This window comes from Gadus macrocephalus, chromosome 7 (genome assembly GCF_031168955.1).
Source record: "Gadus macrocephalus chromosome 7, ASM3116895v1".
Lineage (NCBI taxonomy): Eukaryota > Metazoa > Chordata > Actinopteri > Gadiformes > Gadidae > Gadus > Gadus macrocephalus.
The window spans coordinates 13,990,252-14,006,196 of NC_082388.1; the positions used below are offsets into that span (position 1 = coordinate 13,990,252).

At 44.9% G+C, this 15,945-nt stretch overlaps 1 protein-coding gene across 6 annotated transcripts; it reads left to right on the forward strand.

The window, feature by feature from the left end:
* Positions 1–979: 979 nt before the first annotated feature.
* LOC132460865 (core histone macro-H2A.1) lies at positions 980–15,718 on the forward strand. Of its 6 annotated transcripts, none has more exons than XM_060055808.1 (9): positions 980–1,149; positions 2,137–2,424; positions 4,015–4,121; positions 4,691–4,882; positions 4,986–5,093; positions 8,751–8,850; positions 11,443–11,532; positions 13,340–13,514; positions 14,591–15,718. In XM_060055808.1, the coding sequence occupies exons 2-9, from the start codon at positions 2,253–2,255 to the stop codon at positions 14,754–14,756; spliced, it is 1,110 nt and encodes a 369-aa protein (XP_059911791.1). In that variant the 5' UTR covers positions 980–1,149; positions 2,137–2,252; the 3' UTR covers positions 14,757–15,718. The 6 variants fall into 6 exon arrangements, with proteins under 6 accessions (XP_059911791.1, XP_059911793.1, XP_059911790.1 ...); XM_060055810.1 differs by having other exon boundaries at positions 2,209–2,424; XM_060055807.1 differs by having other exon boundaries at positions 981–1,149; positions 2,203–2,424.
* The last annotated feature ends 227 nt before the right edge of the window (positions 15,719–15,945 follow it).

Below are 15,945 nucleotides of genomic sequence, written 5' to 3' on the forward strand. Positions count from 1 at the left end.
CATTTGCGCAAAAAATAAAATCTGTCACCTGTGTACAGATAGCATATTTTGACCATTGCTCTAGGCCCTAGGGCCTGGATCTTATCTGTGCAAACTTGACTTAAAGACAATGGTTACTGAGATTACTGATTAAACACACAGTAATGGTTATATTTGTACAGATGATGTTTGCCCTCCGGTGGCACATATTGGTATTGCACAATTGTTGTTATCATGGGGTTGACAGCACTTTCCCATTTGGGACGGCGACTCAGGCCCGACGCTCCCTATACGCAGAGTACGTAGGGCACCAATTACCTGGGGGGAGCACCAAAAATTAAGGTTCCTAAAAAATAAATATATATTTTAAATTACATTATTGAATTACAAAAATATATAAATTACTTATGAAGAGGCCCACCGTTGTTTTTTCTTAATTGTATAACCTATCACTCGGCGCTCGGCGTCCCCCCGCTCGGAAGTCCTGTCCAGGGCACAATTTAATGTCGAGTCGCCTATAGGGCACCGAAACGGCCAGCGCCGGCCCTGGGGGGACTTGATTGGATTTTGAATAGCAATATAAGAAACACTTTGCGTGCGTGTGCGCGTAGCTCAATGTCCCGTTGGCCTTTTATTACAATTATTTTCAATTCGTGTATGGCGCAGTAAGATAAGATGGGTCGGTATCAGGAAATGCCACTGTGGTTGCAAATTCAGAACGTACAGCTTTGAGTGAGATTTGCTAATTTGCTGATTAAACATTATTGACCTAAACTAGAACACCACAGGATTGCTAAAAAAAACTCCTTATGTCACTTATCTTATTCAATCAGCGCAATGGTTCCTGCTATTAAAACATTATGCAATAAAGCACTGAAGTTAATAAATAAAACGTCATGTGATCAAGCAACATAATGCAACTGCGTGTCGATAAACGTTCGCTTGGCGCCGCGTTTATTACGTAGACATGAGAGCAGGCGGATATGTAGTCAGTGCTTCCTACAGTCTGTGGTGTGAACCTCTTCCAGTAAAGCGCGCCATCGCACGCATGGCCACAGCGGCGCTCTCCCGCTCTAGACCTTCATGAGCGCGCTGAGGATTGTGGGAGTCGAGAGGACGCTGCCCGGGCTTGTTGTCACCGAACATAGACCTTCTGCCGGGGCCTCTTCTGTAAGTATTTATGTGGGTCTTCATAACATCCCGTGTGTTCGTCCACCGATGCGCCGTGAGCGCTGAATGCACCGCCTGCGCCCGGAACTCTTCCCATATACTGCCATGTTGCGTTTCTCTCCAATGGAGGCCAGTATGCCGACCAGTGCTGCCCACCACAGCGCTCAGCACTAGTCGGCACTATCGGTCGGGGAGCTGTCAGGCGCGGCTGTTGTTGGGTTTTACTCGGAGATCAGCTGGGCTTTTTAGGCCGTTCTTTCGTTTAATGCGCATTCCGCTTTTAATTTCAAGCTGAATTAACAAACATCTGCAACTATTGCGCTGGTTGGTTCGCATGTCACCTGGTAGCGGGTTCACATGCGGAAACAGTGGGACTGTCAACGTCTCGCTGCTAAATAAATGCCGCTGTTTGATTTAACCCTTTCGGCCACCTGGACAACAGATGTTGCAGAAAACAACAAGGATGTTCTCGATTAGCATCAAGCCAGTAAACATTGGTATATAGGTCGTGTGTTTTCCCGGAAGAAAAAAAAAAAGCACCAAGACCAAAAACGTTAATGGTGATTTGTTTGACATTAATACGAGGCGGTGGAGCTTGGTTAATCGATGAGCTCAATCGATTAACAATACCATATGTCTTATTGAACTTTGCACGGGAATACGAAGACCAACTTATATCTCCGTTAGTTTTACATGATAATAAAGGGCGAATTAAATAGTAGGCCTAATGATTGAAATTAATGAAAATGTCATGGATTTGGCTCAGAAATCCATTTCTAATTACTAGTATTAAAACGTGCTGAACTCTGTATCATTTAAAAGGTGTGTGTGTATCATTTAAAAGGTGTGTGTGTGTGTGTGTGTGTGTGTGTGTGTGTGTGTGTGTGTGTGTGTGTGTGTGTGTGTGTGTGTGTGTGTGTGTGTGTGTGTGTGTGTGTGTGTGTGTGCGCGCGCTTGTACGTGTGTGTCAAGGAGGACCCTAAGCAGGCCTAGCAATTGAGACTCAGAAGAAGAGTCATTGGCTCAGTGGGTATCTCTGGTTGTACTCTCCAGTGCCAGCAGCAGAATCCTGAGTTCCAGAGCTGAGCGCTGCAGGGAGCACCATGTCGAGCCGAGGGGGAAAGAAGAAGGCGACCAAGACGTCCCGGTCCAGCAAGGCGGGGGTCATCTTCCCTGTGGGTCGCATGCTGCGCTACATCAAGAGGGGCCTTCCCAAGTACCGCATCGGTGTGGGGGCGCCCGTCTACATGGCCGCCGTGCTGGAGTACCTCACCGGTGAGATGCCCGGGTCCGGTCTAGTCTTCAGATCGCAGTGCTGGCTACAGCCTCATGAATCGGAGTTTAAGCCAGAATCTGGGCCAACGTTACACTTTGGTTAGAGCAATCGTGTAGCAGGAGGGAGAGATTTGTAAGCTTTCCATTGGCCAACAGCAAACTCAAACTGTCAGCACTAGTCAACTTTTCTCGCTGGAAGGACGAGCTGAAACATCCTGTCCGGACACCAATGTTAAGTGTCAAAAGGTTTCAAATCAACAACCTGTAAATTTGCCACTGTAGAAATACAAAAGATTTGACGTGTCTTATTGCACAACAGGAAGGACCATACAATGGCAATTTCCACCGGAGGGTGCGGTTCGGTTCGGTTCGCAAAAGGTGCGGCACGGTTTGCGTTTCCACCGTCAAAAGTGGCCCTGAGCCGTACTCGTTTTGCACTCGTCTCCAGTACTCTTCCGTTGGGGTGCTGAGACGCCTGAAAGGGTGCCGGCAAGTTCGAGCTACACGCGCCCTCCGTTGATTGGTCGACAGAAACGTCACTTCCGGGCGACATGGGGATAAAAACAAACAAACAGTACCGCGTGGTATTATTCTGGACAATGGACATGTCGCGCAAAACTTTAGCTTGGGCGAACAAGGAGGTGGAGACGTTCCGAAACGACTTCCATGGTAGCTCTTTGTTGAATGTGTCGCGTGCCTCTTTTCCATTGTTTTTATTGAGCAGGCTACACTGTCGCGCTGCTATGATGTCATGATGAAAAAGCGGCGATCGACATCCAGCCTACCATGAGGGTACCAGTGTTTCCCCTACCATTGTTCAGGCCTGGCGGGCCGCCAGGCCAACGAGCGCCCCCGCCAGGCCAACAACCGGCCCAAAAAAAAAAAAAAAAAACTGCGGTGTCGCGCGTGCGCAGATGATGCCCCATCAATTAGTGTATTGTAAATAAAATTAGTTTATTGTTAATAACGTGTTTATTGAATCATTATCAACTTGTGATGGCTAAGCAAGTGTTTTATATGGAAATAACCAACAAATACTCTAGCATCCCGTGAAAAATGTATAACAAATCACACTATCAGCTCTTACCACCGGGCCTAAAAAAAAATTCTAGGGGAAACACTGGGTACTGTCGGCGGTGGAAACGCGACCTCGGAACTGAGCTGGGCTAAATTGCCACCTACCTACCGGACTGAGGCGAACCGAACCGCACCCTCCGGTGGAAAATCGCCATAAGGTGGCAGCACTCAAAGGACCCCTATTTCACCAGGTGGTGTTATCTCAGGTGGTTAGCCATTCCAAACCATTTGAAAACACACCTTTTAATAATTCCTTAACAAGTGGGAAGGTCCACCCAGTTGACTTGCAGTGTCCTTGTACAAACCGACAAACCCAGAACTCCTAACTAAAGACAGTTGGCCAACACAGATGGAACATGTCCGTCAATAACAACCATTGAATTTGGCTCACAGCCTGATGTCTTTGTAGTGCCGAATGACGGCAGCTTAAAGGGTCCATTTTGAACACATATATTTAGCTATTTAGTCAATTTTGTAGCGCTGTACAGTTTGTTTTTCTATGGTTTGGTTCAGCTGAGATCCTGGAGTTGGCGGGAAATGCAGCCAGGGACAACAAGAAGGGCCGCGTCACTCCACGACACATCCTGCTAGCCATCGCCAACGACGAGGAGCTCAACCAGGTGACCCCCTTTAATGTCCCACGGCGGCCGTGGATTTACTGTCTTGACTGCACACAGAATGGAAGGTGTGTGTGTGTGTGTGTCACACAAAACTCATCCTATTGAAAAACAGGATAATGACTTACTCTGGTGTCGCAAAAGGCTTTTGAAGATGTGCTAAGGATCTGCATGCGTTTCCTTTCTTGACCGCGGGCGTTGTGGGTTTATCAGAGCTGAACTGTGAAATCTAAAATACAATTTTAAAGTAGGTTCAAATCCCGTTCTCCGTTTCCTGGAAGTGTTTTCATGGGACGCCATTAATGAGTCTGATGTTACTTACGAGAGTTCAGTCCCATATGGGGATGAGTACAATGCAGCCGACTAAGCTGAGACCTATTAGATAACAAGCAAGTACCTGGCAAAAACATATTTGAAGCATACTTTTTAAACTTTTTTGAAGTCACAAGCACACCATTTTAAAATCAAGGTGTATTGGCAGTAGTCGGCCGGCTGAATACACATGCAAACCACCTACGGGGATAGACAAAAAAAATCCCCTGTCGAACCAGAACTGTCTGTTTGTCTCCCAGCTGCTGAAGGGTGTGACCATCGCAGCGGGCGGAGTCCTGCCCAACATCCACCCAGAACTGCTGGCCAAGAAGAGAGGAGCCAAGGGCAAACTGGAGACCCCCGTCTCCCCCGCCCCAGAGAAGAAACCCAAGCCAACCAAGAGACCCATGGCTAAGAAATCCAGCGCGAAAAAGACGGGCGGAAGAATTAAAGTAAGTCAGGGTGAGGCACCTTGGAGGGGGTGAAGGGATACTAGTTCATTCATGAATACTAGAGAAGTGGTCCATCGCCACTCCGCGTTGTTGTGTTGTTCAGAAGCCGGAGGAGGTGAGCAAGGCAGTGTCAGCAGACAGCACCACGGAGGGGTCCCCTTCGGACAGCTTCACCGTTCTCTCCACCAAGAGCCTCTTCCTGGGCCAGAAGGTAGGTGCTCCCTGCCGCTTGCCATCTTAGACATGGGGGGGCCGTATGCCAGCGGCACCGCCATAGGTAGCTTGCTTACCTCACTTACTTTAAGATCAAATGTTGGTGTCAATGAGTTGTTCATCTTTATTCAAGGGATCTTGATCTATGTTGAGAACCAATAAATAATAATACACCATTTGATTTGATGTAAAATATCTATAATATGTGATTGAAAATGTATGTTTTAACGGCTCATTGAATTCGGGTGAGAAAGGTAAACGTTGTACTACTTCTTATCCAGGAAACCCTCAGCTATCCCGTTAAATGGTAGTCGTTCACAGAACGCTATCGGCCTCTCCACAATGTGGAGACGTGCATGTAGCTCAGCAGATGGGGCTAAATGTCTGCAACATCTTTATATTTACTGTATGTCCATGCATACTGCTGCAGGGAAAGGAAAGACTAGCTATTAGGATAGATGGACTACAGCTTCAGAGTTGTGTCACAAAATACGTTTCTTCTCTTGCAAGGGCAAAATGCACCTTATTTTTAATTCAGGGATGAGTTGAAATTCGAAAGTTAAGCTATAACCAAACAAGTGTTGGCACAGCATCATTTTGTGTCGCACTTGTGTTGCTTTCCCTGCATTGCTTTGGCAGTGCTGTCAACCCATTGTGCTGCTTTCGGTATTTTCTTCTGTTATTAATCACGAATGTCTCTCTTAAAATCTAAAGAAGGCTTTTATAAGAGTAAATTCCTGTGGTTTCCTGATTCCAGCTATATCCTAGTACATTGCTTCTGTCAACTCTTGAGTTTCGAAACGGAACTCAAACTAAAGGGCAAACTAATAATGGTTACAACCACTTAATTTTGTGAAATTTATTTTATTAACCATCTAGGGCTGTCCCAATCCATACCGACTATCAAAACTTCTGTGAAAGCTTCCACCAATTTCCACATCAGAAATCTGTTTGAATATTTATGTACTTGTCTTGTACTCTCTGTGCATTACAACCACACTGGAGGTTTTATTTCCACTGCTCTTAACTGTAAGCCAGCTGGGTAAACTTTTAATGTTCTTTGGCAACATTTTGAAACGTGAGGCGTATCTGGTTTAATTGGGTTTTAGTGAGGCTAATGTTTAGGGGAGGATTTAGTGCTTGGAAGCTACACACCGCTAGACACACAGGACTCATACCTGTGATCGCTCTTTATAGTGGAGCAGATAAGCTGGTATATGGAGGGCACTGTGCGTTTTATGACTAAAGCATGAAACTAGTGTTTCTATAGAAGTGTTTCTGAGTGTCACAGGAAGTTAGGTGTGACGAAAAAGGAATTTGTTATACCGTTAACTTTGTGAGACACAAAGGCCAGGGATCCGAAATAATTAATATACCATGGGATTTACTCCCTTTAATAAAAACAGAAGATGGTTATAAATCCAAGTCATTCAAATGGCGGATTGCAGTCATCATCTTGGGTAGATAATAGATCAGTGTATGCTATAATATCCTGTATTGGGTAGGGCTGTAACGATACGCGTATCAAACCGAAAATCGCGATACTCAAAGCCACGAACCTGTCTCGTGGTGTGAGTATAGGCAGAAGCGCGATATGCCCTTTCTAACTCTTCGGTCAAATTGTCAGATTGAAATTTGCTAATAATTTGTCTAAATAATAGTCTGCTGACAGCGCCCCCTCCTATCGATGCCGTAAATATGTGACGAGACGCCCTCTCTGTGATCACAGCTATCCGTGGCTACGGAGGATTGCATTTCTCCACAGCCGTCGAAGTCCTCATATGCGATATGAACGACATTTATCCAGAGTGGGCCAAGCGCGAAAAAAATTGCCTGTGTGATCCTGTCTCTATTGTTTTGTGTGATTTGACTGGCAGTTTGTCTGCTTATAGGTCGGAATGAAGCGGCCACCGATTATTGACAGGATGGGTACTTTATTCTACCGGACTCGTTCGCTTCTTCACTAGACACACGCGCTACCGCTCGCTCTCCTCGCTCGTCCACTCACTCGCTGACGTCACTCACACACGAATACGCACACTGCCATTCTCCCGCACACACATATGCTACTCGTAACACTATGCCTCGTTATTGCGACGTTCATGTTTTTCCTCATCTATTGAAAGTTAGGCTATTAAACATGTTGCATTCTATACGGCCTGATTATGTCATTATTTAAGCTACATAGCCTAATAAGAAGCGCTAATAAGGATATTTGAATAAACCAACCAAACAGTTAAAGGGGCCCTATTATGCCTACCAGCAAAAAGCATCCTCCAACTGCAATCTTTGGTTATTTCTTTATTAATTTAGCTATACTTTAATAGTATTCTTTCGGTTCAAATCTGTTCAGTGTTCCAAATTATTTGTTATTAAATATTACATTAAGATAATTGGTATTTAAGTGTTGTTTAAATAAAATGCTTTTTAAATTTAAAAGAATCGTGGGATGTATCGAACCGTGGGTCAAAAATCGTGAGATACAAACCGAATCGTGAATTTGTGTATCGTTACAGCCCTAATATTGGGCCATGCAATAGTTGGCCATTTGGACAAAGGCTATCCAATATCCATTCCTCCTCAGGATTAACATAAGGGTCCGGTTATGTTTCATCAGTGAGAACTATCGTCTCTCTGTGATTGGTGCAGAACCTAAATGTTATTGAGATCTGATTCTCTTCATACACCTCTAAAGCAGCACTATGCGCCATTATCATCATTATTGACTCGGGGGAACTGCTTCTTCCCAGAACTAACCCCAGCGATGAAGCCTAAAAATAAGTAAAGTTGAAAGAAGGTGCTTATTTATTCTAAGGAATGTGCAACCAACACAAAGCTTCAGTTGGCCAGGAGCTCCGTGACTGGCCCTAGAATCTTGTGGTCAGCCCTAGAGCCTTTGTAACTCTTCAGTTGGACGTGTGGATGTCAATCCACACATCCACGTCTCAATGGATGAGAATATGTACTATCTGTAAAATTGGACATGGTGTCGCCATAAAAGGTTTAGCGTGGGACATTGATAACATCATTTTCATTTACATCAATTGCACCTTTGAAAATATGAAAAAATAAGTGTTTCTTATATTACTGGTATGCTTTTAAAAAAAGTTGCAATGAATTCATACTAAAGCTGTAACCATATCGAAGGATACCTTGACTTTCTGAATGGAATGATTCTAAAATACAAACTTTGAACCAGCTGCTCTCACAGACATGTTGATTTGGGCCTAATGCGCATACACACGCATATGCACACACGCACTAGTGACAAGTAAGTATGTTTGTATACGTACTTATTAAGGGTCATTTATTCATATTCAGATAATTCAATTAAGTTTTAATTCAGCAGGTTGGTACTACACAAATATTTTTTTAAAGTTCAAATAAATCTTTTAGAATAAGCCCACAAATGCCAATTGAGACCAATTGATGAGCTTCTCATAACAAACTATTCGGACAAGCGGTTCGGATTCTCACATGAACCTCCAACTCAAATTCAAGGTATCCTTTTAAATGCGTTATTGTTTTCTCTGTAATGGCTTTGCTTCCTTCCTCCTTTCCTTCCTTGCTTCCTTCCCACGTGTCCCATTTGACTTTGGTTGCTCCTCCCCACTCTGGCATGCCCCCCCCCCCCCCCCCTTCCCCGGCCCCCCAGCTCAACCTCATCCACAGTGAGGTCAGCAACTTGGCTGGCTTTGACGTGGAAGGGGTCATCAACCCCACCAACGCTGACCTTGAGCTTAAGGATGACCTAGGTGAGCCAGCCCCCCCCCCCCCCCCCCCCCCCCCCCCGCTGCCTTCTGCTTCCTCTCTCCCTTTTCTGTTTCTGTCTGTGTGACGGAGCGGGTTTGGAGGAAAGGTCAGATCTGCTTTGAACAGTGTCCCCTCTTAGATAAACTGTACCTCCACCGATCAATGCAGGAAGGGAGATCAGGTCACCAATACAACAGTAAAGAGGTACATATTACGTGTATGCAAAACGGATGTGGTCTGATTTAACAGCCAATCGGAACCCAGTGTCGCTGTGTGATGGCTCTGCAGACCTGGAGTGCACCATTCCTTGGGGTCGATACGGACTATACCGGACTGAAGTTGGTTAGTTAGTTAGTATCTGTTTAAGAAAGCCCATTTGAAGAAGATACAGGTGGAGGCATGTCTAAAGGATAACACGATGAACAAGCCTCGATTCTAGAAACACGATCGTACTGTAGAACAAGTGTGTCTTACCCGTTAATACCTGCTCTTAACGCATGTGATCATTCTGCTCTCTGACCGTTAATCAATTAATCAGCCTCCTCCTTAAGATCATGTCCTCCTGCTCGCTCCGTCTATCAGAAGGTTTGATTTCAGGTGGATTTCATACGGTTGGTTGCCTCACATTACCAATAGAGGATAGGCAGTGGTCACTTAAGTCTGCCCGTTGCCGTAAGGCCATTGATTTTAAAGTGAAGCAACCCTCTGCTCTGTTTTCCCCCTGTGACATCACTGGCTTGGAATACGATCACTTAGTGGCTTAATCAGAAAGCAGCGTTATACTTCTCCATATATATATATATATTGAATGTGTGTATTTAATTTTTTTCATACTCATTTTTTAATGTCTTCATGGATCTGGAAAACTGCTCAGAATCCTGCTTCCTGATCAGGCGATGACATATTGAACCTCCCCCATTTCCTAGTAAAACGTGTTACTTCCTGTGTGCTACAGCCAATAAGGAGCTTTCTTTCTTTCTTTCTTTCTTTCTTTCTTTCTTTCTTTCTTTCTTTCTTTCTTTCTTTCTTTCTTTCTTTCTTTCTTTCTTTCTTTCTTTCTTTCTTTCTTTCTTTCTTTCTTTCTTTCGTTCGTGTGTGTGTCCCCTCCCCACATGGACCCCCCCACCACCTCACTATGTTTTACCATCATGTTGTTTGCCTGTTGTCATTGTTGTTGTTGTCATCATTGTCCATAGTTACAAGTTGTCCGCGCCGATCTTTCCAACGTTGAGAGCGAGGCGGTCGTTCACCCCACCAGCTCGTCCTTCTATACAGGTGGTGAAGTAGGTAAAGACGTCCCCCCCCGCCGCGCCACCCCAGACTAGAGGAGTCCGGCCTCGCTATCCGTCCGCCCTCCATCCTCCCCCCTCATAGGCTGGCTGTCAGCGCTTTAGCTCCGCCCACTGGGTGGAACCTAATCAAAGTGCTGGCACTCAGGCTGCCCTCTGTCTCTGTCTCGCTGCCGCTGTCCAACACAATGCTTCACACTGCTTCACTGTCGGCAGGTTGAGCTCAACTACTTGCTAACTTACCTTTTTTTTTTAAATATCCGTCGAAGTGTATGAAACAAAAACGTAATCTTACTTATTAAATATTATTAATTATTTATTAAGAACCTTTTCCCTCAAACTTCTGAGGTACTCGCATGCCAACAGTATCTAAAATGTTTCTTCAAATATGTGCTTGAATATTTATCAAATAAGTACTCTTGAACAATGTGCTTCCTTATGCTAACCAATCTCCATAGTTAATTTGTTTTCCCAAACACCCTTCCTTCAAATATCAGTGGTTTGTTTATTAGAATTGATTTGAACATTAATTTGATCTCTTTCCTGCCTCCGTAATCAAAAGGGGTTTGCTTTGGGCATCAAGCCCCCCAGCTTGGCTGCGTTGGGCTCTGTGAGGCGGTGGCAATCTTTCTATCGATTATTATTTATTTTTTTATAATTTATTGCTTTCTAGTAGTGGGATCGGTCATATGCCATTTTCCCTTTGCCAAAAACATGCAATACTTTGCAACCGATAACCGGGTGTGATTTGGCAGGTTACCACTTGATACAACATCACTTTTCTTGAAAATGTATTTGAGTCATGGGTGAATGTGTTTTATTCTGTATTATTGCAACCTTATTGACCCAACGTCACGCAAACTCTGCCCTTGAGGACCCCTTCCTGTGGGCAACATGAACAACGGTGATGACACCAGTGAAAATGTTACCCACGGCAGATTTAAATTATATATATGAGAACAAGTTTAAAAAATACTTCAAAGAAACCAAACTGAACAAAAGCGTGTCTAAATATCTATCAACGTATAAGAAAGATCTAAGCTTTCTTTTGAGATCCTCGTGTCCGTCTTGTTTATGCTAGTCGACCGCGCTGTGAAACCGCTTTGCACACATTCCATTTCAAACCACATCTCCTTTCTTTTGTCTGCCGGTTGTGCTCTCCGCTCTGCCTGTACGATGCTGTCGGTCCTTGTTTGTCTGTATCGATTGGTCTATATTTCTGCTGTATCTGTGCTGAACTAAAGAGGTGGATGGTAGTGTAATGGCCCCGGGGCTCTCTCTCTCTCTCCCCCCCCCCCTCCTCAGGTAACGCTCTGGAGAAGAAGGGTGGGAAGGAGTTTGCTGAAGCGGTCCTGGAGCTGAAGAAGAAGCACGGCCCTCTAGAGGTGGCTGGAGGTAAGTACACTCAGTGGAATATTTACATTTCAGTGGATCAGCCATCTGGGATCCACTAGTCCTACATTGTTCTAGCAGAACTTCATGTGGGAGACGTCCCAGAGCCTGAGACCAGGACGGCTCTGTTCTTCAGAATAATACTCATTCGCTTGATTGAAAGAAGATTTCAGAATGGGATTTTTTTAGGAGTTTTTCTACTGTGTCAGGCTCAACAGTGTTGTAAACTACGATTTAGTTCTGCAGGCCGGGTTTGTTTAATATGCACTGACAGACACCCGGATTGGTCAAAAAAGTGAAACACGGCTCCGCCCAGATTTGAGCTAAACTGCTCGGACAAGATATATTTATCAAAAGGTGGCTAAAACTGTAGTGGCTCAACGCTATATGAATGGCTTCCATGGTGAAGTTAGCCTAATGGTGCTGGCAAGAGCAAATATATACCATCAGCTTTCAATCACATGGCACCCTTTGAAAGAAAGTTCCTGGTAGGTTTTTTTAAAGTGAGAAGTTTGGATGTATTTGCTTATAAACTCAAACACGTTTGAGTGTTTGACAGCCGCATTCTGGAACATTGATCAAGTTCCTCCAACGATTTTGGCCTCTGACAGATATCTGATATATATTGGACTCACTCACTAACACTCAGACGTTTCTGATCCTTTCGTTCCTGACTTATCTGGTCATTTCACTCGCTCATTCATGGCTCCACGCAACTCTGCTTTTATGATCAGGCGTCATCCATCCATCGCTCAGCCTCGTTTTAATCGCCTATTACACCCACTGGCTGGGCCAGATCTGCACAGCTTCTTAATCCAGCGCTCTGTGAGGGTCTCACGGGGGATTACCGAGAGTGTCGAGATGCGTGCCAGACTTGGCTGCTCCGTCACCCCGGGGCCTCGGACCGGCTGTCCTGTAAAGGGCAGGGGGGGGGGGGGGGGGGGGCTTCCTGGGTTCCAAGGAATTAAAGGGTCCAAGTCATTTGGACTGCTGGTTGCTTTCGTATTTGGAATCAACCATCTGGGGTTTGTAATGAACGGGGGGGGGGGGGTGGTTGAGGTGCGGTGGATTGATTCAGTTGAAAGGGCCGTGCGAAAACACGGACAGACTTTTATTGTGTTTGGTTAAGGCCAAGTTGTGTTGCTGGAAGGCAACGTTTCCCTGTTGTTTGAGTCAATTCACACCCAAAGAATATCTATATTTATTTAAAGTAGTCATTCCTAAAGCGCCTTCCCCTCGTCTGACAGCCATCTTTGAAGGAATGGCCCGTGGCCTAATGTCTGTCCAGACTGACTCGGATCACACGGCGGTGACAGACTCAGTGACAGACTCTTTGGAACCATCTGGAAACGTGCTAGTGTTGAGTCCTCCCCAGTCCTCCCAAGTCCGTCTGATCCTAGTCACACGCGAGCTGGCTGCTAATAAACAGCCACTCTGGCTGGGGCCGACTTACCCTGACTTACGTGTGGAGCGTTTGATGGTGGAATCGAAACCCTGCTGTACTCTCTATCGCCCCGCTGGTGTCATGCACCAGCCTTCAACTCCACTCCGTCTCTCCTCTGCTGTCTCCTCCGATTGGACTGTTTTTATTGTCCCTTGCGAGGCCCTTCTATGTTCAAACACCGGGTAAAATGTTGTAAACTTTCTCTCTATGTCTCTCTCTCTCTCTCTCCGTCCCTTTCGCTCTGTCTGTCTGTCTGTCACTCGGTGTCTCTGTCCCTGTCTCTGTGTCTATGTCGCGTGGCCCACTTGTCTCTGTCTGTGTCTCTGTCTGTCTGTGTGGTGGTGGCCCCCCTGTCTCTGTCTCCAGCGGCTCTGAGTGGAGGCTTTGGGCTACCTGCTAAGTACGTGATCCACTGCCACAGTCCGAGCTGGGGGTCGGATAAGTGTGAGGAGCTACTGGAGAAGACGGTGAAGAACTGCCTGGCCCTGGCCGACGACAAGAAGCTCAAGTCCGTGGCCTTCCCCTCCATCGGCAGTGGCAGGTGAGGACGCACTGACAGACAGTCCCACACCCACCAACTCACTCACCCTTTATCTCAACCTTAGTTTGTAGGCTGATCCAAGGTCTGTGGTTCTGGTGTGGGACCGAGGTGGCGGTTTTAGTCCTCAGCTGTGCAAAACATATCCCAGCTGCTCATGGTTTCTCTGCATCGATCGTTTTCTGATCCATACGAGGGCTGGAGTTACTTTACAGCATCATGAATCATGAATTATCTTTGGTCCTGCTTTAGATTCTAAAACTGCATCCGAGGACACTCACTAACTCACTCACACGCTCACTCAGTTGAGTGAGTGAGTTGAAAAAAGTAAGACTTTGTTAGTCGACCACCAGCTGTTTTGCAATAAAATCTATTTTTAAAACTGCGTGAGGTCAAGTAAAGCTCTTCAACAGGCAACATGTTGAACACTCAGTGTTTACTTTGAGGCTGTGTTCCACGCTCCTTGTTGTGACCCTGATGTGTATCTATGAGGCGTTATCTCGGTGGTGGACTCCAGTGGTCTCTCTCTCTTTGCAGTGTTTACCGGAGATGTATTAATAGGCTCAGAAGACGAGGTTGGGACTAGTGAACAGACACAGCTTTGACTGTGTTGTCTAAAGATATTACTGGATGGCACACACAGGTCTGGGTGCTATCCAAGTTCCCTTCCATATTTGTGCCATCCCTTCTCTGGTGTTGCTAACCAAAGGTTTGCTGTATAACTTCAACAACCTGCAGGTTCTTACCCCGGAACACCAGTGTTGGACATTACCTGCGGTTTAGTGATTACATTTTTACTATATCAACATGGATTTATCTAAAATCCTCATCTGAGAGGGTTCTAGGGACCAAGAGCAGTATTGGCTGGGACACTCACACGCATACACACACACTCACACGCATCCACATACACATAAACACACGTTACACACACTCACACACCCTTGAAGCATGCATACTGAACCAGCAGAGTGGTCGATTCCAAAGGTTTTCAAATCATAAACGGATCGACAGTTGACTTGATTGATGAGCAGACTTAATGTGTCCCTGGATAACCACATATTGCTTCCCCTCACCAGGAACGGCTTTCCCAAGCAGACGGCGGCTCAGCTCATCCTGAAGGCCATCTCCACCTACTTCGTGGCCACCATGTCATCCACCATCAAGACGGTGTACTTCGTGCTGTTTGACTCAGAGAGCATAGGCATCTACGTGCAGGAAATGGCCAAGCTGGAAACCAGTTAAACCCACCTTACGTTCTTTTATGTTCATTTTGTTCCGCGCCAACCCCACTAAATATCAAAACATGTTTTGTGCTTGAATTATTTATGTTTTTTATCCCCCATATCTGCATTGCCTTGTTTGATTTTTGGGTTTATTTTGTTTAACCTTTGATTTATAAATGCATCTACTGCACTATTATGACTACAGAGGAGAAAAAGAGAAAGATATTTAATTAGAGAAATGGAAAGAGGATTTTCTTTGCAAGGGTTTTTGGGATAGCCTTTATGGGTTAGAGCATGTGTTGGTCTCACTACACATTTGATATCTGGGGTCGGTTGTTTTCATCTTGATTGCGTGCTTCTAAGTTTTCTCAGTTAGCTGCTGGTGGAACACGTGTCACCCTCTTTGTGGTATTTGATTCCTTGTAAGCGTCTACACATTATCTGAATGATTTATTGCACTAATGGTCTGTGTTGTGTGTGCCCATCAATGTTTATATCCAATATGTGTGGAAGTTAAAAGTAACTGAACAGTGACAAATCTTTATTTTCTATTATCTGTTTGGCATTCTTGAAGGCATATGAAATTTGATATGGGAAATGGTATGTCATTGACATTTGATTGCAATGAAAACAAAAGAAATATACTTGTATCATTTCGATTTGTTTTGTGGCGGGATGGGGACTGCTACACCAGCGGCCACTAGATGGCGCGCTGTACTCAAGAATTGGAGTTTCATCAGGGCCATTTTTCCGTGCTGGCAAAAACTGACGTGGGGGTCCACACATAGATATGAGTTGATTTGAGTTGGCTTGAATTAGGAACACGATGTGGATACACACCATAGAAAATATAGTTATGCTGCATTTGGACTTTTCGATAACTTTCTTATCAATGTAAATTGCTTTCTATAAATTGCTATACATAGCTATTATACACAAGGTCTGTATAAAGTCCAGAAATAAAAATGCCTTTCAAAACGAGTGTTTGTGTTGGGTCTGTAAAGGTAAAAAAAAAATGTATTCAAATATAAACACTACTAAACTCTCTGCAACATCGTTTAAGTCCCATTTTGTGTCGTGTGTGTATATGTGTGATGCTATGTTTGTAACTGTTTATCTCTTCAACACTATCTTCTGAATAGAATTGTTGATGTTTAATCCAATTGTCCCATTTCCTATAAACCTGTAGTCCAGTGAATCTATACTGG